This window comes from Macaca mulatta, chromosome 15 (assembly GCF_049350105.2).
Source record: "Macaca mulatta isolate MMU2019108-1 chromosome 15, T2T-MMU8v2.0, whole genome shotgun sequence".
NCBI lineage: Eukaryota > Metazoa > Chordata > Mammalia > Primates > Cercopithecidae > Macaca > Macaca mulatta.
In genome coordinates, this window is record NC_133420.1 from 60729847 (window position 1) to 60755688 (window position 25842).

At 37.7% G+C, this 25842-nt stretch overlaps 1 protein-coding gene across 4 annotated transcripts in view; it reads right to left on the bottom strand.

Moving 5' to 3' along the window:
• Positions 1-2209: 2209 nt before the first annotated feature.
• The window catches only part of NCBP1 (nuclear cap binding protein subunit 1), a 36842-nt gene continuing 13209 nt past the window's right edge, over positions 2210-25842 (bottom strand). For all 4 annotated transcript variants that reach the window (XM_028835040.2, XM_015117232.3, XM_077965674.1 and 1 more), the window contains 17 exons: positions 25316-25385; positions 24654-24869; positions 22285-22382; positions 21519-21582; positions 19995-20105; positions 18952-19016; positions 18132-18194; positions 17811-17885; positions 15171-15274; positions 12848-12970; positions 11745-11847; positions 10844-10937; positions 9435-9538; positions 6952-7066; positions 4858-4986; positions 4139-4252; positions 2210-2750 (listed from right to left, as the gene is read on the bottom strand). In XM_028835040.2, coding sequence (XP_028690873.1) covers positions 2637-2750; positions 4139-4252; positions 4858-4986; positions 6952-7066; positions 9435-9538; positions 10844-10937; positions 11745-11847; positions 12848-12970; positions 15171-15274; positions 17811-17885; positions 18132-18194; positions 18952-19016; positions 19995-20105; positions 21519-21582; positions 22285-22382; positions 24654-24869; positions 25316-25385 — 1762 coding nt within the window. In that variant the 3' untranslated portion in view covers positions 2210-2636. The remainder of the gene's footprint in view (positions 2751-4138; positions 4253-4857; positions 4987-6951; positions 7067-9434; positions 9539-10843; positions 10938-11744; positions 11848-12847; positions 12971-15170; positions 15275-17810; positions 17886-18131; positions 18195-18951; positions 19017-19994; positions 20106-21518; positions 21583-22284; positions 22383-24653; positions 24870-25315; positions 25386-25842) is intronic.

Here is a 25842-nt window from a genome sequence, read left to right on the forward strand (position 1 = left end):
AGACAATCCTGGTATCCAGACATCACTAACAGCTAAATCTGCTCTACACAGGTTGGCAAGGCCCCTTCCTCATCTTTCATTTTCAAGTGTAATTATAAATTAGGAAAACAGTATATTTACTCTGACAAAAGCATGTTAAATTGCACCAACACAATTTAACAGAGCATTTATTGCAAGGTATGATGTACAGTGACATGCCATCTTTTGTCTGTATGAACTTCATTAGTGGGGACAGCAACTGTTGAATGTTTGCTCTTACACACCTTTATTTCTTCAAAACTCAATTCCTAGTTCAGTTTTTCCATACACTTAAGCTGCTAGACTGGGACAGAGCAGGATCACATCAGCGAACAGCTGTTAAAAGCAACCATTATACATGAAGAGAGGACCAAGAGAAAAGAAATTAAAACCTACAAATTTCTCTAGAATGTGGATCAAACATAACTAGCCACACTTTTCAGTACATTGGGAAAAGATTACAAAGCAGTTTCAAGTCAAAGCTACCAATCCCTTAAAGGTTATCCTTTGGTTGAGACAGGAGTCATTTTAAACTACAGTTGACCCTTGAACGTGGGGTTAGCAATGCCGACACCCTGCACAAAAATTTGCATATAACTTTTGACTCCCCCAAAATTTAACCACCAATAGCCCACTGCTGACTGGAGACTTAGCAGTAACAGTTTATTAACTCATTTTGTATGTTATATGCTATATTCTTTTTTTTTTTGAGACAGAGTCTTGCTCTGTCGCCCAGGCTGGAGTGCAGTGGCACGATCTTGGCTCACTGCAACCTCCACCTCCCAGGTTCAAGCGATTCTCCTGTCTCAGCCTCCTGAGTAGCTGGGACTACAGACACATGCCACCACGCCTGGCTAATTTTTTTGTATTTTTTAGTAGAGACAGGGTTTCACCGTGTTAGCCAGGATGGTCTGGATCTCCTGAACTTGTAATCCGCCCGCCTCGGCCTCCCAAAGTGCTGGGATTACAGGCATGAGCCACTGCGCCCAGCCCATATGCTATATTATTATGAAAATACAGAAAAAATAAAATCATAAGAAAAAATATATTTACTATTTAATAAGTAGAAGTGGATCATCATAAAGGTCTTCATCCTCATCATCTTCATGTTGAGCAGGCTGAGGAAGACAAGGGGCTGGTCTTGCCATCTCAGGGGTGGAAGAAAACCCATGTGTAAAGGGACCCACACAGTTCAAACCCATGTTGTTCAGGGGTCAATTGTAATTATATATAATTACATAGTTTGTGCTGTGCTTAAGCAATGGGAAGGAGAAACAGTATAAATGAGAATATTTAGCCAAGAACCTGATTTTAGTTTTACTAACCCACCACGCAACCTGGATTTTTCTGAATATTTTGTATTTTGTCTTAAATAGTATGGTATTTAAAAATCCTAGGAATTCCAGTCTATTAAGTGGACCACATTCTGTAGCCACTCAAATGTATGGTAAACCAAAGCAAAAATATATCAAAATATGCAAAACGCTTAATGCATCATCAACTTGGGATGTAGTAAGAAAAAATTATACCTATTTTGTGCAAATGCACACCACCACTACCAGTAGTTGTAGGATTACTGGTAATTTTTTTCTAAGGTTTAATGAAAAAAGTCTAAAAATCCTCTAAATTTGGAATGTCAGACAATTCCTCATACTTGTGTATTATTTTACAAACGGCTGTCATTTCAGCATCAACACCATACAGAAAACAAGCTCAGGACTTCGTAGTTTTTTGGATCAGGATCCATATAAACAAAATCTAAACTCACATCTAATTCAGGGTATGGTTTCAGTCAATCTGACCACTTCTACATCCACTTTAGTATTCTGTAACTCACTACAAGACCTTGGACAAATAACCCAGAGGCTAGAGGAAGTGAGTAGATGCTCTAAGATAATGGTGACCAAACCTGGAATCACCTGGGGAAACTAAGGATTACTGAGGATGTCTGCGTTCCACCCTCAGACGGTGGTTTAAATTTCAAAATAACTTGAAAAATTCCCAGGTGATTTACATTAAGACAAATTTGGGAACTACTCTTCCAACTAGTAACACTTTTATTACTAACAAGTCGTGTCTTAAGATACTACTTAAAAATACTTTGAAGAGAAAATTTCAAATGGCGAACACCTTCAGTAAGAAACAACCAGTTTTAGAGTAGAGTGAGATGATAAATCATGAAATGCCAAAGTTTAAAAACCATCCTTTTAGTTTTATTTCAGCCATGTTAAGTTATCCCCGAGCTGTGAAAAGTTATGCTACTGGGTAGCTGGGTAAACCCATCAGTTCTATATACTATGTAAGGTTGACCTCTAGTGTTTCACATACCTCAAACCAATTATTTTGTGCCTTAAGGAGAAAAAAATACCAAACTGATCACAGAGAAGTTGTATCTGTCACATATATAATACATCATGGTCATCGTCACATTACTGCCATTAGGACGTATTTGCTTTTCAGGGCAATTAAAAGTAATGCCATGTTATCCACTGTCCTCTTCCCCCTTTGTTTCCTTTAAGAAGTGAAAAGATACTACAAGAAAGCAAGCATTCAAACCATCAAAAAATAAGACAAATTATTTTAAGATATTAAAAAAAAACTTGACAAAAAAATGACCCTTAGGCCTGCAGGGCACAGAACTGCTGGAACACGGCCAAGATATGAGGGTCTAATTCAGCAGTGAAGAGGAGGTTCTCCAGGGTCACCATGTACTGCTGGATTATCTGGTGATGCTGTGGACACAGAAAAGGGGGTAGTTAGGTCATGAAAAAGCACATAAGCAATCTTGTTGAACATTTCCTTCAGCAGCCCACCCACGCTGCAGAATGATGAAAAAAGGAAGGGAAAAAAAGTGCTGATAGGAATAATGGACCCCTAAAAGTCCCTAACAAAAAAAAAAAAAAAAAAAAGAGAAATGAAAAAAATGAATGCTCAATAGCTTTTTAAAAAATCCAGTTCTTACCAACTTCATGTACATAGAATTCATGATTCAAGGCAGTGGCAGCAGTGCCTGCTTGCTGCTAGTACTATTACAGACTAGGCTCAGCTGGCTCACTCCCCAATCAGGGCATAATACATTATGACTTCTTAAAAAGCAGCCAGACAAGGACTAACTGGAAGATAAACAGTCAGAAAATGAAATACACTTTTTTCTATGTGTTCCTCTATAAGCGTTGAAAACACTCAGAGATTCCTGTAGGACTAGAGACTGTTAAAGCTTTTAAAACTGGCAGTAACTAAAATCAGAGGGAATCCCTATTTGGAGGCTCAAATAATTGAACTTAGAGTGACTTCTACATTAATCATTCTTCTAGAATGAACAAATGAAGATTTAGGGGAGTAGTGTCTGAAGACACAATGAATTAGCTCCACTCTCCTATATACCTTTAACTTAAATCTAGGTAAGAATAGGTGCTGGCATTTTGCTTTTGCAGAGGGACCCTTGGGAGCTTACCTTGATTCTGTGTACAATTTGCCAGCTGAACCTTGGATTTTTAGGGACTTATAAATCCAATTACTGTCCTCTTGATATTTTTGTCCTCTACATTTCATATTACAGCTAGGATCCCCAGCACAGAAAATGGTAATTAGGAGACTGGGCACCATGGCTCATGCCTGTAATCCCAGCAGCACTTTGGGAGGTGGAGGCAGATCGCCTGAGGTCAGGAGTTTGAGACTAGCCTGACCAACATGGTGAAACCCTGTCCCTACTAAAAATACAAAAATTAGCCGGGAGTGGTGATGGGCACCTGTAATCCCAGCAATGTGGGAGGCTGAGGCAGGAGAATCACTTAAACCTAGGAGGTGGAGGTTGCAGTAAGCTGAGATCGTGTCACTGCACTCCAGCCTGGGCAACAGAGTGAGATGCCATCTCAAAAAAAAAAGGTGAGGCGGGGGTGTGTGGGGGGGTTGCGATGCGATTAGGAATCTAAGTGGTATAGAATCAGTTTAAGCCTAAATATTCTGATGAGCAATGGTAGCAGCAAATGGACATGAGCTAAAGAGTCTAACAGGTACTACATAGCCTCCTAACAAATTTGACAAGGATTTTTTTTTTAATGAAAAATCTTTGTGGCTGAGAATAGTATTGTTTATTATCTAATCAAAGTTCCCCACATACCTGTAGGAAGATCTGCTGTAGCCTCTCTATACAGTTCTTATACCACGGTGTTAATACACTGGTCCCATCAGTTTCGCATCGTACTAAGTGCTCAGTCAAGATCATGATAAACCGCTGGAAAGGGAGAAGTTAAGGTAGTACTAGAGATAGAATCTTACACTTCAGAAAAAAATTCATGACAAAGAAACCCCAAAGTATTGCTTGTTCTACCCTGTCTTTGTGGTGTGTGTGCCTAACTTTTATCATTCATTAAGTCAACCTAGAAAGGCAGACTGGTAATAACATGAGTTGGTACGTCCTTCCTGGCAATACATAAAGACCTTTAATGATCTTAAATTACTTATCCTAGTAATATTACTTCCTGGCATCTATTCTAATGAAATAATCAGAAATGTTAACAGGAATCTGCATTAAAATGTTCATGGAAGGAAAATGATCAGCAATGAGGAATGATTAAACGAGACATATATAACAAAAGCAACCCACAATTTTTTTTTCAAGCATGGAGAAATGCTCATGCAAGAATACTAAGTAAACAGCAGAGAAACTCAGAAACATACATGGTTGCCTCTGAGTATTTTATTTCCTTCCTAAATTTTTATTTTTAATCTCTTCTATAAATGTGATTTCCTTTTACAATGAAAAATAACATTTTTAAAAACTAAAACTAAAGAAACGTATTGTTTCCTTTTATGTATAAATGTCCCAAGCCAAGATACCTGAAATATGACGAGGAAAAGATTCTTTTGTTCACTCTGAGCAGATTCCACTTTTTCTTGAAGTCTTTCTATTTGTTCCTCAAGAACCCCATCTTTCCTGTCACTGCTTCTGTCATCATCATCACTTCGCTACAGAAGGCAAAGGAACAAAAGGAAAATACCATTTTGATTCTAGTGTGTTAAATCTCCTCCAGGGGAAGCATTTTATTGTGTCTGGCCAAATGTTAAGACTTATATTCTACAGTGAAAGTAGCCCCCACTCTGCCACCCACACACATATACCTCAAAGTCCTGTTGTGGTTCAGAGACACTGTCTTCTCACTCAGAAATACCATGGGTTCTTATCTAGACCAGGGAAATTTAGTGGCACTTGTCTTGGTAACAACATGGGGGACTTGGCTACAATTTATCACTATTTGACCATTTGAGCAGTAACAACAGGGAGACGGCCTGCTAATCATTAATCTCCTAATGGGCCATATAGAAAAACTGAGCAAGTCCTACGGGCCAAGCCTGCTCATTCTTGTTATAATTTAGAAATGGCTACAGCCGACATAAAATAATTCAAAGTGGGCCATTTAAGACTTTCTGCTGGCAATGATGGGCTCAATACACTCCCGTAAAGCTTTAATAATTCCCCCCCTCCAGCTCACTCTGAAGAGTTTATAGAATTTTTTTTTTTTAAAGGAAAAGAAAAACAAGGCATGGTTTATTTCCATTTTACAGAGAAAGGAACAGGCTGAGAGGTTAGATGACTTTCCCAGCATCACCCAGCCAGAAAGTGGCAGAGCCAGAACGTGGCTCTAGGTGTTACATACCAAGGTACTTTCAGCAAGAAGTGGCATCACTGAATCTAGAAAGCCTGGCAATTCTTTGAGGTAATACTTAACTGCTAAGGCCCCAGCTACTGATCTCCTCCTCTCCGCTTTAAGCAAAATTATCAAAACCCTGCTCTCCGATTTCACAGAATCTTACTTTTCTCTCTATAAACACAGCCTATTTATGAGGTCTGCTTTATGTTCTAGACACGTGGGTACATGACTCTCCTTTCCTAACACCACTCAAAGGTAAGGTTCTAGAGCACTACTACCTAATAGACCTTTCTTCAATGGGGCCAATGATATAAATATGTGCGGCCTGTTAGGACGGCAACGACACGTTACTACTGAGCACCTGAAATATGGTTGTGTGACCAAAGAACTGAATTTTAAATTGTATTTAATTTTAACTAAACTAAAATAGTCACATGCAGCTAGTAGCTACTGTGTCGGACAGCACATTTCTAGAAACAGTGTGGCATGAGAGAAAGTCTCTGGAGTCTGATAAACTTGTGTCAGAACCTAGCTCTGGTCATTTACCAGCTATGCAACCTACTAGCTTCTCTGTGTCTTACTTAACTTCTACTACTTAACTTCTCTGTGTCTCACTTTATAACATCTACAAAATGAGATGACACCATTTACCTTACAGTATTTTAGGTCTGTGTTTATATCCATATATGTATACATATATGTCTACACGGAGACTTGTACTCAAACTTGCTAAAGGTTCCTGTAGGGCACTAAACTCAACTTTTTTTTTTCACCTTCTACTATGATAAATACACATAACACTGGAAAATACTTTCATAAGGAAGAGTATCATGTTAAGTCACTCACGGCTTCCCTCCAAAATGGCTAAAATACTAAATTAATACTACGAGAAGTATTATGTTAACTTGGGAATGACTGCCCCATTCCTCCTCACAGTATGGGGAAAGTGTAAGTATCTATAGTCTTCTCCCTCTTCCCCCAGAGACTCCTATAGAAATACAAGTGTCCTCTTCCCTTCTGCTACTTCCCTTGTGCAAACATGAGGCTGACCCAGAGATGGTAAACTATGGAAAGTGAAGTTTGTGGCTTCCTGAACTGGTTCATCATGCAGTGTAACAGCACACAACACACTACCTGCTCCCTCCTCCTCTTCTGCAAACAGCTCTGCATTAATTTGGGCTCAGAAAAAAAATGAAATACCATCACAATAATGAACTCTGAATCCTCTCCAGAGTTTCTGGTATATTTTCTTTAACTATTTACAAGTTTACACAAAACTTACCCGTTTGTGTTGCCTAGCAAGTTTCTCTTTAGCTTCTTCCAGCTCTTTCTGGATCTTCAGGACATGTTTGTTCATCTTACGAATTGTAGAGTGCAAGATTTCCCAAACGAACAATCTTAAAGAAATATGGCATTTGGTTATTGTATGTCAAGCTATGGTTATAGAAAATAAAACCTTTCAACCTTTATGATCTATTCATTCTTAACAGCTGATACAGCCTTCTGTCCTCTGGGCTGAATTAGTCATATTTCTCCAGCAATACTTATGAATTGGTCTTTTATTGTAAATTGTGCAAATATCCATCTTCACACCCATTAGATTCAGGTGAGTCCCCTGAGGGCAGTACTGTGTAGTCATTTTTCTTATTTCCATCCCTTACTAGAGGTATATACTCACTGAATTGAAATGGCAAACTATGATGGACACTAACATTAAAAATGGAAATACATTTTTCCTCTCCTAAATGTAAACACTATGTGTAGAAATTTTCTCAAAATGGTGACCTGAGACTGATTGTACATGCTTTACACTATTTACACTTTAGCACACACACAGGCAATTATTCTCTTGGAACCTTTAAGAAACTCATTAGTTGATAATAGGTATCAACTGATAGGCTCTAAGAATGAGATAATTATATGTCAGCTTTCTTACTAGCAAATACATACTAAGATCACTTTGTAGGTGCTTCAAAATGTTTGTTGCATAAGTGTTTCTTTTCTTTTCTTTTTTTTTTTTTTAAAGTAACTTCTTAGCTACTTTTGTGTCTATAAACTAGGTCTCCTAACCCAGCACAGAATAGTACAGTTGGCTCTTGAACAATACAGGTCCGAACTGTGCAGGTCCATTTACACATGGGTTTTCTTCCACCTGAGACAACAAGACCAACGCCTCCTCTTCCTCAGCCTACTCAATGTGAAGATAATGAAGATGAAGACCTTTATGATGATCCACTCTCACTTCATGAATGATGTTTCCTCTCTTATGATTTATTGTAAGAATACAGAATATTAACACAACACAAATATGTGTTAATCGACTACGTTATCACTAAGGCTTCTGGTCAACAGGCTACTAGTTAAATTTTCCATGCAGTTAAAAGTTCCATGCAGATTTTTGACTGTGTGGGGGTGGGGTAGGTGGGGGGAAGTCGGTGTCTCTAACCCCTGATGTTGTTCAAGGGTCAACTGTACTTCCTTCTACAAATTTTGACCCAAATAATAGTTTAAGTGGAAGATAATAAAACAATCTGTTCATAAAACTCCAAGTCTAGAATGTTACGAAACGGGACAAAAGAGCAGAGCACTTTAACTCTGAAGGGGGTGGACTGTAGTCAGGGAAAGGTTTGCAGAGTTACAAATATTTGAGCTAGGTGTTAAAAGAACAGATGGAGCTACTGAGCACTACACAGATTCCAGAATGCCTCGTTTGAATGCTGGCTCTGTGCTTAGTTGTGTGACTTTGGGCAGGCTAAAGCACTCTGTGACACTTCCCTATTCTGTAAAATGTGGACAATAATGGAACCTCCTCTATGGTGATGTGGTAAGGATAAAATGAACTGAAAATGTAAATCACTCAGGACAACGGTTAACACATACTCGGGTGGTTAGTTTTCTGGAGTTTACAAATCTGAAAATGTCCTTGTGTTGTCTTTATTTGTGAAGGCCAACCTGGCTGGTATGACAACCTTAGATCATACCTTATCACCCTAACAATTCAGTATATTTCAGATCAGTGTCCTCTGGCAATAACAGATACAGTGGAAAAGTTAAAGGTTGTGATGGATTTTTATGTTTTTACAAGTAATTTGCTTTAGTTTCCTGCTTTGTGTCAACTCCTGCTGTCCTGGTCCTATCAACTGTAAAGTCTGTGAACTTCACAAATAAGAACCAAACAGCAAAAACTCTTTCCTTTAGGGGGAATGAGTGCAGAATGAGTCTTCTGCATTAAACCTAAGATTATGACTGTGGTGACAACCCCTTTTCCCCCATCCCTCAGGCGTCTTGGTAATCACCAAGCCTTCCCAGATACCCCCATGATTTAATCTACTTTGACTTTGGTTTCTCCTACTTCCTGGTGTGCATTCCAGGTGCCATCCCCACAGAAGCTGGAACACTTCCTGATTTCCATCTGGACTAGCTGAGACTCTGCACATAGCTGGCTCTTGCTAGTTTTCTCTCCCAACAGTCTGGATCCTTCAACAGGATTTCTACTTCACTAGCTTAGTCTTGATTCAACTTAAGAGAGTCCCTGCTAAGAGATGCTGCAACTTAAGAGAGTCCCTGCTAAGAGCCCCTGCTAAGAGATGCAGGCTGTGTATGTTTCCACTGTCTAGGAATTTTTGCCATGTCCAATCCGACCAGACTGGACCACAGTATATTAATATCAACCTGGTTTGGACCAGAATTTGAAGCTTATGTATAAGAGACCACACATATATCAATTCTTAGAGAACACAAGTTTCATAAAATAATTCATATTACCTGGTAAAGTCACGAGACAGTTCTGAAGAGAAGATCCAATTTGCTACTGCAGCACAATCAACTATTTGTGTACGAATCATCTTATCCACTAGTACAGCAATCATCTACAATGAGAGAAGAATTATTCAAGTGAATCACACACACACATACACACGTATATGTGCCACGACACTGCTGCCATAAAAGTAAAATAGGAGGGCTAGGGCTATAAAATCTAGTTTTGATGGCTGTAGAACTGATTGATCAATTTGACCATTAGGTCTTTTTTTTTTGGAGACAGAGTCTTGTTCTGTCACCCAGGCTGGAGTGGAGGGGCACGATCTCGGCTCACTGCAACCTCCACCTCCTAGGTTCAAGCAATTCTCCTGCCTCAACCTCCTGAGTAGCTGAGATTACAGGTGTGCACCACCATGCCCGGCTAATTTTTGTAATTTTAGTATAGACAGGGTTTCACTCTGTGGCCTAGGCTGGTCTCAAACACCTGGCTTCAAGTGATCCACTCACCTCAGCCTCCCAAAGCACTGGGATTACCGGTAAGAGCCACCGCGCCTGGCCTGATCATTAGGTCTTAAGATTTATTCTTCCCTTTGCTTTGCTCTAGCACTACAAGAAACAGGTTGACTAAACAAAAACTCTGAATAGTAACAGTTAAAATTTGAAAAAACTGGCCAGGCATGGTGGCTCACACCTGTAATCCAGCACTTTGGGAGGCCGAGGCGGGTAGATCACCTGAGGTCAGGAGTTCAAGACCAGCCTGGCCAACATGGTGAAACCCCATCTCTACTAAAAATACAAAAATTAGCCAGATGTGGTGGTGGATGCCTGTAATCCCAGCTACTCGGGAGGCTGAGGCAGGGCAATCACTTGAACCCGGGAGGCAGAGGTTGCAGTGAGCCAAGATCACACCACTGTACTCCAGCCTGGGTGACAGAGTGAGACTCTGTCTCCAAAAAAAAAAAAAAATTTAAATTTCAGTTACTAATACCTATTCAAAAAAATACATAATTTCGAGGAACCTCAGAAGTTAAATGTAAAACAATGTTTTATCATTAAAAACTCAACTGTTTTATGAAATTTATTTAAATGTTTCTTTATAATACACAATACATATCAAGGTTTGAGAAATCTGGAGCTTGTATTTAGAAATTGGATAGACTAGATAAACTTCTTGCTGAACATTTAAAATATGTTGAGATATTATAGTTCAAAACCAAATCACAATAATGCTTGCTCTTTCAAGAATGAATCAAACATCATTACTCCCATAGCACTGAAAGAATTAGATCTAAAAACCATTATCTAGGCAGAGTCAAATTTCATGTTTTACAAACAAAACAGTAGCAATTAACGGCCTTATTTTTATACCTATATAATCAGAGCTTCAACATGTCTAATTAAATAATTTTTACCTGTGGATGGTTCCTCCAGACCTCAAACATAACTCTTAGCACATGTAACTTCCCTTCATCACTTTCAGCTAGGGTTTTGAAGACTTCATGAAACCTTTTGATAATGGTGGGAAAAAAATATCATATATACTTATTCGTTAAACATTTCAGTGTTTTCAAAGCCTTTTCAATGTTACTCAATTTATAATGCAATATGCAAATGCAAAATAACTGTAAGTATTAACCATTAAGGATGCAAAAAGTGTGATTAGAGATTCATAGTTTTTAAGGAAGCTGTCACAAAATCTCAAGACATTTACAATATACTACCGTTAGCCCAGGGCTACAGTTTGTAAGAATAGGTAAGGACAAAGGAACTGTCTTCAAACATGGTGGAATATTCAAACTGCATCTTCTGTGGGAACCCTGCAAGTAACATAAAGCTTTGGAGGCAGAGATGGGGTGAGATGTTCAGTTTCTCTGCTTGGTTGGAGGAAAATCTATGTGCTCTTTCTTCCTTTGGACCCTGTCTAACAAGTTAAAAATATCTGTCTTTAGATGTCAACCTTTGGGTGGCTCCCAACAATGTAGCTGATTCTAATTTCTTCTTACATTGCTTTGCAAAGATACTTAGCGTGGGAACTTCCAACTGCATATGACTGTCCTAAAAATCTAGGTTTTTCACTACTTTAAATGTCTATATGAAAAAAAGCGCTTACCATGTACATATGCCAACTGTACAAACAGACTGATGGAAGCCTTAGGATATAGATTTTAGCTACCACAAACCCAAACCCACTGTATCCAATTATACATTATTAAGATCTTCATATTCAACAATCTTAGGTAAAAACTACTATACCACTGGTGTTCATGAAGCAAAGTTCCAAACCCTCAAGAAAGGCTCTATACTCATACATACTTTGCAAGAGCACTGAAGGAGTGGCTGAATGATTTGGCTGCCAAGTGTAGCAGAGTCTGTACAAAGACTTCTATTTTCAATGGGTTAAAACTGAATCCTTCATCTGAAAAATATTTTATAGTAAAATAGAAAAATGTAAGTACAGCAATTCCTTGGTGCCTTACCTCAAATGCTAAATAGATGGTACGCTCACATCTATACACAGATATTTGTGTAATATTTTTTAGTTCTAATAAACAATAAAAGACCGTCACTGATTTCAAACACTGCAAATATGAAACCACATGTAATTTTAATTCTTAGTTTTATGTGACTGTCTTAATTCTATCATCCATTCCTTGAAAAAAGAAAAATCACACAGGTTTCCTTATTCATAGTCTCTATTATATTAATACCAAAAAACCCCCCAAAAAACAAAAAAACCCAGCAAATCCTTAACACTTAAGCTTTTATCTTAAGATGTCTGACAATGTCTAAATTTAATGCCATCATTTTGGCTTATGCTTTCTAAACTCATTTTCTCTAATATCATAACACAACTTTCTTAGAGATATCCAAACAAAATCCCAGTAATAAATATCCAAAGATCACTAATATCTTATTTTGATGAAGTAGTTTTTCTATGTACATATCCATTTATTGATTCAGGCAACTGTATAAATTATTTTGTCAATTTTCCCACTCTTGCCCAGAAAAACCCCTAGGATTCTGGTTGGAATTACATGGTATATAACTGAGTAAATGTTAAGCATTATTATTCTAATAGCTTGACTTGGAGAAAATGTCGAACTTTATAATACACCAAGTCTTTCTATTCAGGAAGCTATGGTGAAAGCAGGGGTTAAAAATCCTTGAATGGTAACATATTTCACTTTGTATTTACGATGAAGTTTATATTCTTAAGGAAGGTATTATCACAGAAATGTTAGGATCTCTTTTTATATAAGGGGAAAACACCTGGGATGCTAAGAACAACTAACAGTCTGAACAGGTCAAACAGATACAGATATACTGCTTTAAGCACATCATGTTGCCAGAGTTATGTTTATGCTTTAACTTGGCCTATACATAGTTCCACTCAAGAAATACTGAATTCCACTTACCGTCATCATCATCCTGGTTGGGATTTGGTACATCTTTCAGAATGCTGAAGATTTCATCATTGGTTGCCTTACTTTTAAAGGCAACTGCTAAACAGAGGGCAACAGAATGTCCAGGAAGAGAATCTAAACACAGCATTGGGGGTAAGGGGAATGACAGATCAGGTTTCAAGACTATTCTAACGAATAGTTAAATAACTGAGAAAAAATTTTTTAAATTCTTCCTTTCAAAATAGGATGCTCTTTATCCCAAGGTCAATATTTAATCTGTATAAAAGTACCACATGTGGAAGCTTTTTCTAATAGGTTAATGGTTTTTCACCTAAAAAGGGACAATTCTCATTTCAACAATTCCTTAAGGACACTTAGCTAAGTAAAATTTAGAGTACAAGGTGCTGATCATCCTCAAGATGAATGGTAAGGAGAAGAGTGGACACAGTTAAACTGTCTTTTAATGCCCTCAACTCTCCCGGGCTCAAAAGCCCAGAACCAACGTACTTCTCTTTCATTTTGCCAACACCCATTTCCTCTTTCTTTCCTTGGGACCATGGAAACGAAGTCTCAGCCTCAACAAGGTAATGGCTGCCAAGTTTAGAGAGGTTTTTGTTTTTGTACTTTTCTTTTTTTGCTGAATCCACAAGCTTGAATCTATGTAAGTCAGATGCTCATGTGATAGGACTCCTTGTATTTACTATTGGTATCAGTTAAGTCCTTATTATAAAAATTTGTGCTAATATACACCGTAAGGCATCACCAGAGCAACAAGAAATCTGCTTTTAATGTAAGGTAGACAAAGAGGTAACAAAAAAGGCAATCCTGTCATGGAGTACGAGTTACTGGAATGAATGAAGTAAATTACAACAGTCACGTGAGGATGGTCATATTACACCTGCTGTGAGCTTTTTCTCTAAAAGAAAGAAGGCGAAGAAAAACAGAATCCCCTGTCACCAGTCTACATTCCAGCTGGAGAACCAAGATATTCACATTAGACACAGCCAGGGAGCAATACAAAACTGGCTTACTAAAGGTTAAAAAGTATTTACAGCTATTGAGCTTGGGCTAGAATCTAGAAGGAGAAAAGCAAGTGGAGCTAGAAAGGACTTTCCAGACTGGGGTAATAGCAAAGCCAAGAACAAACAGTATGGAAAAAATAAAAAAGGACATGGACCTGGGAGAAGTAGAGGCCCATGTCGGGAGAAGTGAAAAATAACAAAGTAGGAACAATGGTTATGAAGGCCTTGAAATGTTAGGCTGAGTTATTCCTATGGGGAAAAAGAAAGCTTAATCTTCAACAAAAGTCTGAGCTTTCTGACAGCAAAGACTGTACTTTATCATTCTCGGAACGAGTACAAGACAAAACTCAAAACCTGGCACTTCTAAGTGCTGCATGAACCTTTGATCTGCCAGAAAGCACAGTGGCTAAGGCATGGCCACTCAGCAGTGCACCTACGCCTGAATTTGGGCTCCACCACTCAGAAGCAATCTCATTCTAGTTTGACCTCTTGGAAGCCATTTCCTCATTGTAGTTTTGATAATCATATCTATTTTTCAGAGTTGACATAATTAAATAGGAAATGTACCAGGACCAACACAGTTTATTTCAAAGGAAACAGGTACAATCACAGACAGAGGTGGAGAAACAGGCGTATGGTATGAAAAGCAAGGAACAGCAGATAGTTGTGAGATGCAAAGAACCTCTACACAACATGAAATGGAAGGATCATGGAGGGGCTGTGTTAAGTGTAATCTGCAAAGGATAAGTTGGAAAAAACTCCACACCTAACTCCACCAGTGATCAACAATGTATAATACTCTACCTACATTAAGTGTAAATACTGTGCAAAGGGCAAAATGGCACATCAAATTACACTCCCTGATTTATGGTGCAATTTCAGAGATTATGTGACCAAAAGGTAAGAAAATAATAATTAAGAATTTACTTTTAAAGGCATACTGCCACAGAATATGTACATCTATGTTCTCAATACCACACCTGAAAAAGATAATTAATTCAAGTAATCTCCATCACCATGACAAATACGCATTTGCAGTTTAGTAAGATCTAACTATAAATTCATCTTGCTATACTTAACACATTCAAAAGAGAAAGAAAAGATAAGCCAGTAGTAATTAATTTTATCACAACCAAATCCTCAAAATGATGACAGGGCAAATAAAACAGTGGCTAATGCTAGACTACCCTTCGAATACAGGAAATATAAACCCCAAGAAAAGAAAAAGTTCAATTTCTCCACTTTAAACAACTAATTTAAATATATTTGAACTGGTACCTTTTAAAGACAGAGGGATTTGTTTCGTTACTTACTGCTACTTTCATCTCCATACTTGTAAATGCAGGTTGGGTTTGCAGGACATAGAGCTGAGAAGGTAGGAGGAACAATATCTAATATACGCTGATGGTAAGACAACCTACAATACAAATAACAGCCTCAGAAAATATCTTTTATCAGTCCCATTCTTTGGTAACACCCAACTTACCTAGAAAGTCACAATCTCCAACAACTTGAACTCAGCTGACAACCAAGAGTGAAAGGAAAAAAAATCCTTTGAGTTTTTGTCTAAGGCAGCACACCAAATCTCAGGCATACTGCGGAACTTACTGGCTTGCAACTGAGGTATGGGTGAGTGAGCTCATGAGCCTGGTGGCCAAGGATGTGGGGTGATGATGGGGTGTGGTGAAGATGACAGTCCGTACACTTTGGAGACTGGCTACATTGTATCAAATAAATAAATATTGAGGATAATGGGAGCCAAGTTTCTTACTGCCTGAGAAGGTATTTACAAACCATGGTAGAGAAGAAGTGTAGAAATAAGGTATTGAGTTGGAAATTGAGGCATATATACACACAGGTGGACATAAAAATAGTTATGGATGGATGGATGTGTGTCCACCAAGAGGCTTAGAACCAATGACACCCCAATGGCAATGAGCATATCAAGTGCCCAGATCTTGGCTCCTAAATACCGTATTCCATTAGTCCTTTACTAATTAGTCCTTTACTAACGGAATATGGTATTTAGGAGAAATACGCAAGATGATCCTAAACATGTTGTTCTAGAAAATAAGGAAATGCTCAATGAATGGCGGGGGACATTAAAAACAAAGACAAAAACAAACAAAAAACAGAGAGAGCTTACCGGGACTCCTCATGTACATATCAGGGACAATTTGGGCATCAAAATAAATGATCCTCATAGTTTATAACCCAGCGAATGAAATATAAATTAATTAGTCCCCACTGATATATAAATAAAGGAATAAATAAATGGGGGAGAAAGGACAGCTCTTACAGAAGGCCCATTAATAAATGCAGAAAAAATAATGGAATGAGAAAATCATCACTTGGCAACCATCTTACTGGTAGCTGCTAAAAGCAGGATGGAGATCTGATGAAGAACAGAGTAAGAGTAAAACTTCAAAATATCTCCCACAAAATACTGATCAATTCTACTAAAGAGAAAAATGGTGAGGTTAAGGTAGAGAAAGCTGGCAGATATTGACATGACCAGGTGGATCAAGATTAACATCACCAGGGGTGGGAATCATGTGCCTCTAGATGTGACACACCAAGAGCATTAACAATTTAAGACCTCAATTTGCTCATGAGAAATATCAGAGCAATCCAAGTAAGGTCTAGACTCTTTCAAACTGGTATAAACACAAAGAGAGAAAAATAATAAGTGTTCAAGACTGAAGGAATCTGAGAGAATGACAACTCAACACTACACATATACCTGGATAAGATTCCAGACCAGGCCGGGCGCAGTGGCTCACACCTGTAATCCCAGCACTTTGGGAGGCTCGGGCGGGTGGATCACGAGGTCAGGAGATTGAGACCATCCTGGCTAACACAGTGAAACTCCATCTCTACTAAAACTACAAAAAATTAACCAGGCATGGTGGCGGGCGCCTTTAGTCCCAGCTACTTGGGAGGCTGAGGCAGGAGAATGGCGTGAACATGGGAGGCGGAGCTTGCAGTGAGTGGAGATCGCGCGCCACTGCACTCCAGCCTGGGTGACAGAGTGAGACTCTGTCTCCAAAAAAAAAAAAAAAAAAAAAATTATAGACTAGACAGGAAATACAGACGTTGGGATGGCTGGCAAAATTTCAGCAGCACCTGTGAATTCTGTGGTAGGATTGTACCAGAGCTAATTTCCTGATCTAGAAGGCTGTATGCTTGCTAGGTAGGAGAGTGGTTTTGTTTTGGGAAGATATGTAATGGAACATTAAAGGATAATGGGCTGTTACATCAGCTGGGTATGCAGCTGATTCTCAAAGGAAAACCAACATAACGGGTCTCTAGAGAGAGAGGAAAAGGGAGTGAGCATGAGAGCAAACATGATAAAATGTTAATAGCTACGGAATCTAGGTGAACAGGATACAGAATTCTTGGTACTGTTGTGCCAACTTTTCTATAAATCTGAATTCATTTCATATATAACATCTTTTTTTTTAATTTTATTTTTTTGAGATGAGAGTATCACTCTGTCGGCCAGGCTGCAGTGCAAAGGCGCAATCTTGGCTCAAGCGACTCTCCTGCCTCAGCCTCCCAAGTAGCTGGGATTACAGGTGTGTGCCACCACGCCTAATTTTTATATTTTTAGTAGAGACAGGGTTTCCTCATGTTGGCCATGCTGGTCTGAACTCCGACATCATGCGATCCACCTGCCTTGGCCTCCCAAAGTGCTGGATTAGAGGGGTGAGCCACTGCACCCAGCCTGTAACATCTTTAAAAGAACTTACCAGCTTAAATTCACATGGGATCTGTATGGCATGGTTGCCTAATTTTTTTAGCCTAAATCTTGATTAAAAATGGGATGGAAGATGAGTAAGTAGATTTTGAATCCAATATTCTGAACACATATCACAAGTGCAGAGAAGAGAAAGAAATCCTCCCAAAGAAGTTAAAAGACCTAAACAAAGGAGAAGACACAAAAAACTTACCTCATACATTTTTCTAGAACTTCTCTTACAAACTTTGGTTTGGGACTTTCAGGATCTTGACTAAGACAATCTGACCTAAGGAGGAAATGTAGTTTTATCAATTCTTATGTATCATCTGCACTTACACTCATTTGTACTACAATTATCTGTGAACTTATAACAACTTACAAGTTTTAAGTTACAATTGCACTTGTAACTATTTGTACTTAACTACAAATAGTTTCCAAGAAATTAAATATTTCAGTCACTTTTATGTTACAGTTTTAAAAATTAGCAGTTTTTTGACTACAGAAAAGTAGGATAAAACACACCATCACTTACCAATCTTCCCAGCTCCAACGGAACTGGAAGTTACTCAGATGATGAGAAAACCAATTGATAAACCTATGTAGACAAGGGGTGGTGGGGAGAGAAAAAGGAAGAATGGCTGGGATTTAGAACAGAAACTTATATAAGCCTTCAAACAGATAAAACCCGATTTTACAGAGTTAATGAAAAGCATATTCCCCTACATGCAGCTGTATCTTCTGCAAACTGTCTTTATCCTTTTTAGGTCAATGACAGATACAATTCTAGTATCTGTTTTGTGTGGGCACCTAACGTGTTTATTATTTAATTCTCACAACTTCCAAGGTACGTATTATTTTCCTCATATAAACGATGATGAAACTGAAGAGAAAAAAAAGATGAAATTGTAGGCCAGGTACAGTGGCTCATGCCTGTAATCCCAGCTACCAAGGATGGAGGCTAAGGCAGGCGGATTGCTTGAGCCCACAAGTTCAAGGTTATAATGAGTTATGCTCATCCCACTGCACTCCAGCCTGCGTGACTGACAGAGCAAGACCCTATCTCAAATAAAAAAAAGAAATTGCAGATAGAACATTTTATAAATGGCAGAGCCAAAGTATAGTCTTTGATACCTGACTAGAGAATGAAATTAAAGAAAACCATAGCATGGACATCAAAAAACGTAATGTTACATTAAACAAGTATGAGTCTGGTTATTGTACAAAGGTTATTTTGGGAGGCAAGAAAAAAAACTAAACATGGAAATTCTTAAAAATGTCTTGATCAAATTCCTTTATGAAGTACAGGAAGTAAAAGCTGCTAACTCAGCTCAGCAGTAAAGCAATTACTGTACCTGTCTACACAGGTAGTGTTCATTGTGTCCAAACGCATGTATAGCATTTCAGTTGCCTGTGCAAGCTGTGAATTTAGGATAAGGAAAACTATTCTCCACTTTTACCCCAAATAAGTTGTAATAGACAAGAATAGAAATAAAACATTTCAAGTCTTTATAATGATTAATAATGTTGAACATCTTTTCATACAATCGATCTTGTTTTTGATTTTTTTTTTTTACAGCTTTGAAATATCAGTGATGTATAATTAATCTGACCTCTACACACTCGTGAAATCAAGATAATATTTTCACCGGATCCCAAATTTCCCCATGCTCCTCCATACGCACAGGCATACATTGTTTCATTGTGCTTAGCAGAAATTGCATTTTTTTTTTTTTTAAACAAACAAGGTTTGTGGCAACCCTGCAACAAGCAAGTCTACTGGCACCATTTTTCCAATGGCATATGCTTGCTTCATGTCTGTGTCACATACTGGTAATTCTTACAATAAAGCAAGCTTTTCCATTATTATTAATTGCTGCAATCCCATAATAAAACTTTAAAAAATAAAAAGCTGCTTTCAATGGATGAGCAAAGACAGTGGTTTTTTGAGATGGAATCCACTCCTTGGAACATTGCTGAATGACAACAAAGGATTTAGAATATCATAGAAACCTAGCTAATAAATCAGTGGCAGGGTCTGAGAAGATTAATTCCAACTCTGAAAGTAGTTCTACTGTGGGAAAAATGCTGTATCAAACAGCAAGCATCACATGCTTCAGAGAAATCTTTTGTGAGAGGAAAAGTCAATCTAGGCAACAAATTTCATTGTTGTCTATTTTTGAACTTTCTGACCCAAACAGTGAAGCATGTATCTACATATTTATAGGTACATATGTATTTACAGACATAAAAATACATACATGTAATACACACACACATAACACACTTCAAAAGCCACATTTTTTACCTACAAAATTTAAACCCCAAAGCAGAAATATTTAATAATCTTTTAAGACCCGGCCAAAGAGATTAAGTTTAAAAACAAAGGAAAGGATACAACTTGGGGTAGAGAGCCAGGTTGAAGTTTGCACAGTTCAATGAGGAGTGTTGTGTACATCACATCAATGTGAGGGGGTGCTGGAAGTTGAAACAGCTCTGCAAAGATCACCTACAAAAGTATCATGAGTCATAATTCAATCCAACTGCTATCTTTGCACTTCTATTAGAAAGACCTTAACATTCTAAATCTGAGCTCTAACTCCATGGCATTCATAATGAAAATGGAATTACTTTTTTTTTTTTTTTTTTTTTTTTGAGACGGAGTCTCGCTCTGTCGCCCAGGCTGGAGTGCAGAGGCACAATTTCAGCTCACTGCAGCCTTGACCTTGACCTCCTAGGCTCAAGTGATCCTCCCACATCAACCTCCCAAGTAGCTGGGACTACAGGTGCATGCCACCATAGCTAGCTCTTTTTTTTTTTTTTCTGTATTTTTAGTGGAGACAGGATTTTGCCATGTTGCCCAGGCTGGTCTCAAACTCCTGAGCTCAAGCTATCAGCCTGCCTTAGCCCCCCAAATTGCTGGAAATATAGGTATAAGCCACTGAGCCTGGTCCATGAATACTTTAATATAAAGAAATAATGCAGTGGGATGAGCACAGTGGCTCACGCCTGTAATACCAGCACCTTGGGAGCCCAAGGCGGGCAGATCACAAGGTCAGGAGTTCAAGACCAGCCTGGCCAATATGGTGAAACCTGTCTCTACTAAAAATACAAAAATTAGCTGGGCGTGGTGGTGTGCACCTGTAGTCCCAGCTACTCAGGAGGCTGAGGCAGAAGAATCGCTTGAATCCAGGCAGCAGAGGCTGCAGTGAGCCAAGATCACACCACTGCACTCCAGCCTGGGCAACAGAGCAAGACCCCGTCTCAAAAAAAAAAAAAAATGCAGTTAACAGTTTGACTCACATGTCAAATGAACACTTTTTTTTTGATATACATCTTTATAATGTATTCAACTGTATACTAACATCAACCTTTTGTATGAGTTAATATGAAGTCAAAAGTGTTGCTACTCTATTTCTAAACTGCTTGGCTCTTTAGATTTCTAAGTATAAATGATGATTCATCTATACTTGGTATTACAGGAAATAATACACTAACCAAGTTTATGCTAGTACTGAGAAGCCAGATAAACACAACTAAAGATACGTTATTTATCTAAAATGGTATTTTAAAGTATTTAAGCCACTTATACGTCTGTTAAGTAGACAATGTATTAACAGAGCTAGAGGTAACTTACATTATCCACAACAACGATCCATGAATGAAGACATACTATATAAATAGCTTATAGGCAACTCAAAATTCCATTTGGCTACTGCTTTCAATCTCCTTTTTTCTCTTTCCTAACATGGCTAATAGAGCACCAAAACTAACAGCAATTTCCTCGCTTCTCTGTTAATTTTGAATGCCAGACAAGTAGCAATAAATAAATAAATAAATAAATAAGCCAAGAGTAGATTATACTTTAAAGGCAACAGAAAGATTCTGAAATTCAGAAACATGCTCCACATGGAATGCATACCTCAACTATGTGGTAGTTCAAGGGGATCTTGTTCTTCCCTGGATAGCTCACTAACTGTGCAGCACTATAAAAAGTGTAATTTAAGTTTAATAAGTATACGAAGACACATGAAAAGTCAAATAAGCAGTTTCAAAAGCAATGTGTTTAGATATAAGCAGAGAAAAATCTTCTTTGAAATGTCCTAGATTTCAGTTACTTCATTTAACTATGGCATAAATTATTCTGTCTACCACAAGGAAAATCTTTAATGCATCCAAAATTTCTTGAAAGATCAAAAGGAGTCTAGGTAATAATACTAAGGAAGCATATTCAGATGTACTAACCTAAAGAAGTTTTAATAGAGTAGATCACTCTCAAAATACTATACTCATTTCCACTTTAAAATCTAAACCAAACTTTCCAAAGTTTAAGAAAATTTTATTAAAAAAAAAACCTCCAAAGTTTGGGTGTTTTGAAAACAGAGCAAAATCACTCATATCCAAACCCAAAATAACTTGCCACTCAAGCTCTCCATAGCATATGCTAAATATCCACACCAAAAAGACTGGCATCATAGGCATATTACTATAAAGCACCTTGAAAAGTACTATATAAGGGTGAAAAGCCTCAAGAAAGTAATGCAAGTGTTTTTAGAAATTGATTTTAGCGAGACAGGGAGTCAGGAGGATAAAATTTTCTTACACTCTCAACACACATTTTGCTCTTACTGAATCATCAAAATTGCTCCTTTCTCTCCCTTCTAAGAGTACTATGGAAAGAATCTTACCAAGTCTTCCTTTCCTTCCAGTGGGACTTAATGATGCAGTGAAGATTCTCTTCTATTACAAATCTTTCCACTGAATGACTCCCTGGCATGACAGGACCCTGGAAAGAAAACCAAATGTGTACACTACAGGCCTAGAACACAGATTTCTTTCACTTATTCAACAAATACTGGAGAGACTATTATGTTCCAGGCACTATACTGGGTGGTAGGGATAAAAGTTCTGAAGTGTTAAAGCTCTGTATTTCAGTAAATTCCATTGCCATGTTCGCTTATATCCCAGAGTATCAGCTGTAGTGTTTCTTCTACTACATCTCATACCTAACCATACAACCACTGCCTACTTTACACACCAATTATTATACGAAACTAAATAACTTTGGATAATACAAGCCTTACAGAGTTTATTTTTTAAACCAAGAGAGTGAATTATTTCCATTAGTAACTATGGAGACAGAAAATTCTATTCAAATACCACATACCCATAAAAAATCATGCATGAATTGAAAGATACCCATATCATCTAAGCTTAAAACATATTCCCTACATGGCATTATTTCATTCTTAAGTATATTCACAGCAAACAGGTTCAAAAAACACAAAATAGACCTTTAATAATGACTTTTGGATGATTTTAATCTTTTTTTTTTTTTTTTACAATTTCTAATGTTTTTTAATAAACAACTTGTAAAAGGCCAGAACAAAAACAAAATCCTGTTCGTTTTGAGAGTAACAAGTATTTTATATATTTATACTCTTCTAGCAAGGGATGGACATGCACCTTACAGAGGTGATACCAATTAAATATAAATACAGGAGAAAAAAATTTTGAGGTCCCATTCTAGTTTCCCTTGCACACACACACACAAAATATCTGATCACAAACATAAGCAGTCTTAAATGTAAACCAGATTTTCAGTTAAATATATCTAAGTAGATCACTACAAAATTTTGACTAAAGTATTTGGTTACTTACGGAATATAGCAAAGAGGGCAGCTGATAATTTTGTATATGTAACTGACTAATTTTTATTCCGAAATAGATTACATATATACTAAATTCCTACTGGTCATAAGCACTTTACCACAGGACAGAAAAGAGACAATAGGAGAAAGAAACTCAAATTTGACTTTAGGTGGTAATATTAATTTTTATGGCAATAGTTTTCAACTGGGGGTAATTTTGCCCTCATGGGGACCTTTTGCACTCTCTGGAGATATTTTTGGTTGTCAAAACTGAGGCAGGGAGACTGCTATTGGCATTTAGATGGTAGAGGTCAGGGATACCACTGAGCATCTTACAATACACAGGATAGCACCCACAATGAAAATTGTAAGTTTTCTTAATTGTACAATATACAATTTTAATAGTACAATGGCTGCCAGGAAACTTGACTTTGAAATAAAGAATATGTATATTAAAAACGATAAAGTCAGCTTAGACTAATCTTTGGAATTTTTTAATTAAAAATACTTTAAATATTTGTTTTCAAATAATCATACAATACGAATAATCACAAGACAGGCTGTGTTGCCTAAAGAAAGAGGGACCATATCTAAAACTAGGTGCTTTTCTTGAGAAATAACCTTATTAAGTATAATTATGGCCAAGTGCAGTGGCTCATGCCTGTAAGCCCAGCACTTTGGGAAAATGAGGTGGGCGAATTGCTTGAGCCCAGGAGTTCGAGACCAGCCAGGGCAACATGGTGAAACCCCAACTATACAAAAAATTTGCCAGGCTAGGTGACACATGCCTGTGGTCCCAGCTACTCAGGAGGCTGAAGTGGGAGGATCACTTGAGCACAGGACGCAGAGGTTGCAGTGAGCTTAGATCTCACCTTTGCCCTCCAGCCTGGGCAACAGAGTGAGACCCCATTTCGAAAAGAAGAAAAAAAAAGAAAGAAAAATGGCCAGAATGACTGAGCATTCATCATGTGACAGACACTGTTCTTGTTCTATGCATTTTACATGTTAATAATAATTTAATCCTCATAACATGATATATATACTATTATTATTACCTGCAGAAAACGAAAGCACAGGGAGGTAAACTTTCCCAAATTCACACAGCTAATATTTGGCTAAACCAAGATTAAAACACAACCCAATGTAGCTCTCAAAACCCAAAACCCACACTCTTAGCCTGCAAACTGTGCATGTCTCTCTAATCTATTTACACATGCCAAATGTAATTTCTTGCATAATGAGGTGGTATCATTCACTGAATTAAAAAGTTAACTTCATTGCTATTGACCTTCTTAGACAAAAAACAACTCAAAATTAAAACACACCACAGGCATAATTCGAGCGAGATTAACCCACAAGCACAATGCAACACAGGTCGTATCTAGGACTTTTAGTCGGTCACCTACCTCGGGATCATCTGTGTAATCAAACATTCTGAAGATGACCCTTGGCATTGGGTACACCGAATCTTCAGTGTGAGGAGGTGGTGTAAAAGGAGGCAGATTGTGCTGCAGTGCTTCACACAGGATGCTGTCAAAGGCAAGATAAGGTCTTAGGATGTGCCGTTCCTGCCAGCGATCCTTTTTCAATTTCTGAATCTGGGCCCACAGGCAATCTAAATACTAAAGACAGATTAATTTTTAATCATTAATATAATTAACATTTTGACTAGACAAAATAAAAATATCACTACCCTTTAAAATACAGGATACAAAAGTAAGCTAACTTGTAAGACGGTACAAAAAAAGGTGCTAAGTTTTTGTTTTTATTTTACTTATAAAGTCTATCTGTTTGGAACTGTTTGTTTTTACATTTTTCAAATTGAGCATTTACATAAATATACGTCAACTCTGTAATAGCTGGCATCCCAAAGAACAAGGGAATATTTCAATTACATTCTATCATCTATTAAAAATCTACCGTACACCTAGAGCTATGAAAAGGAGCTATCATGAAATGCAGAAACATAGCCAAGGGGTAAAATGGAATGGTCTGAGTATCTTACAGAGATAAGAATCTATTCAAGAGCTGACTGAGCTTGTATCACAAGAGATTGAAATCAATTTACCTCTTCTTGTGGATGTGGTTTATCCGCAGTCCACACCTGTAACATGGGTACATGAGTCTTTTGGCGTCTTCTAAAGATAAAAATGAAAATCTACATTTAGGCTTTTACAAACATGAGATGCTCAGTCACCTTCATAGTTATTAGAATGCAAATTAAAGCAATGAAATAACATTTTACCTACTGGAGCGGCAGATATCAACAGTTTTGATAATGTACTGTGTATCATCAAGACGCAGGTCGAGATTCAGTCTCAAACATCGTTGACAAAGAGGTTAACTGGTATAATCTCTTTGGGAGAGTATAATCTCTTTGAAAGGTAATTTGACTAAATCTATCAAAATTAAAACTGTTTAGAACCTTCAACCCAGTAATGCCATTTCTAAAAATTTATATCCCCCATAAATATATCTGCACGTGTACACAAAGACATACAAAGATATTAACTGAAACATTGTTTATAATAGCAAAAGATTGAAAATAACCTAAATGTCCACCAACAGTAACTACAGAAATTATGGTACATTAAA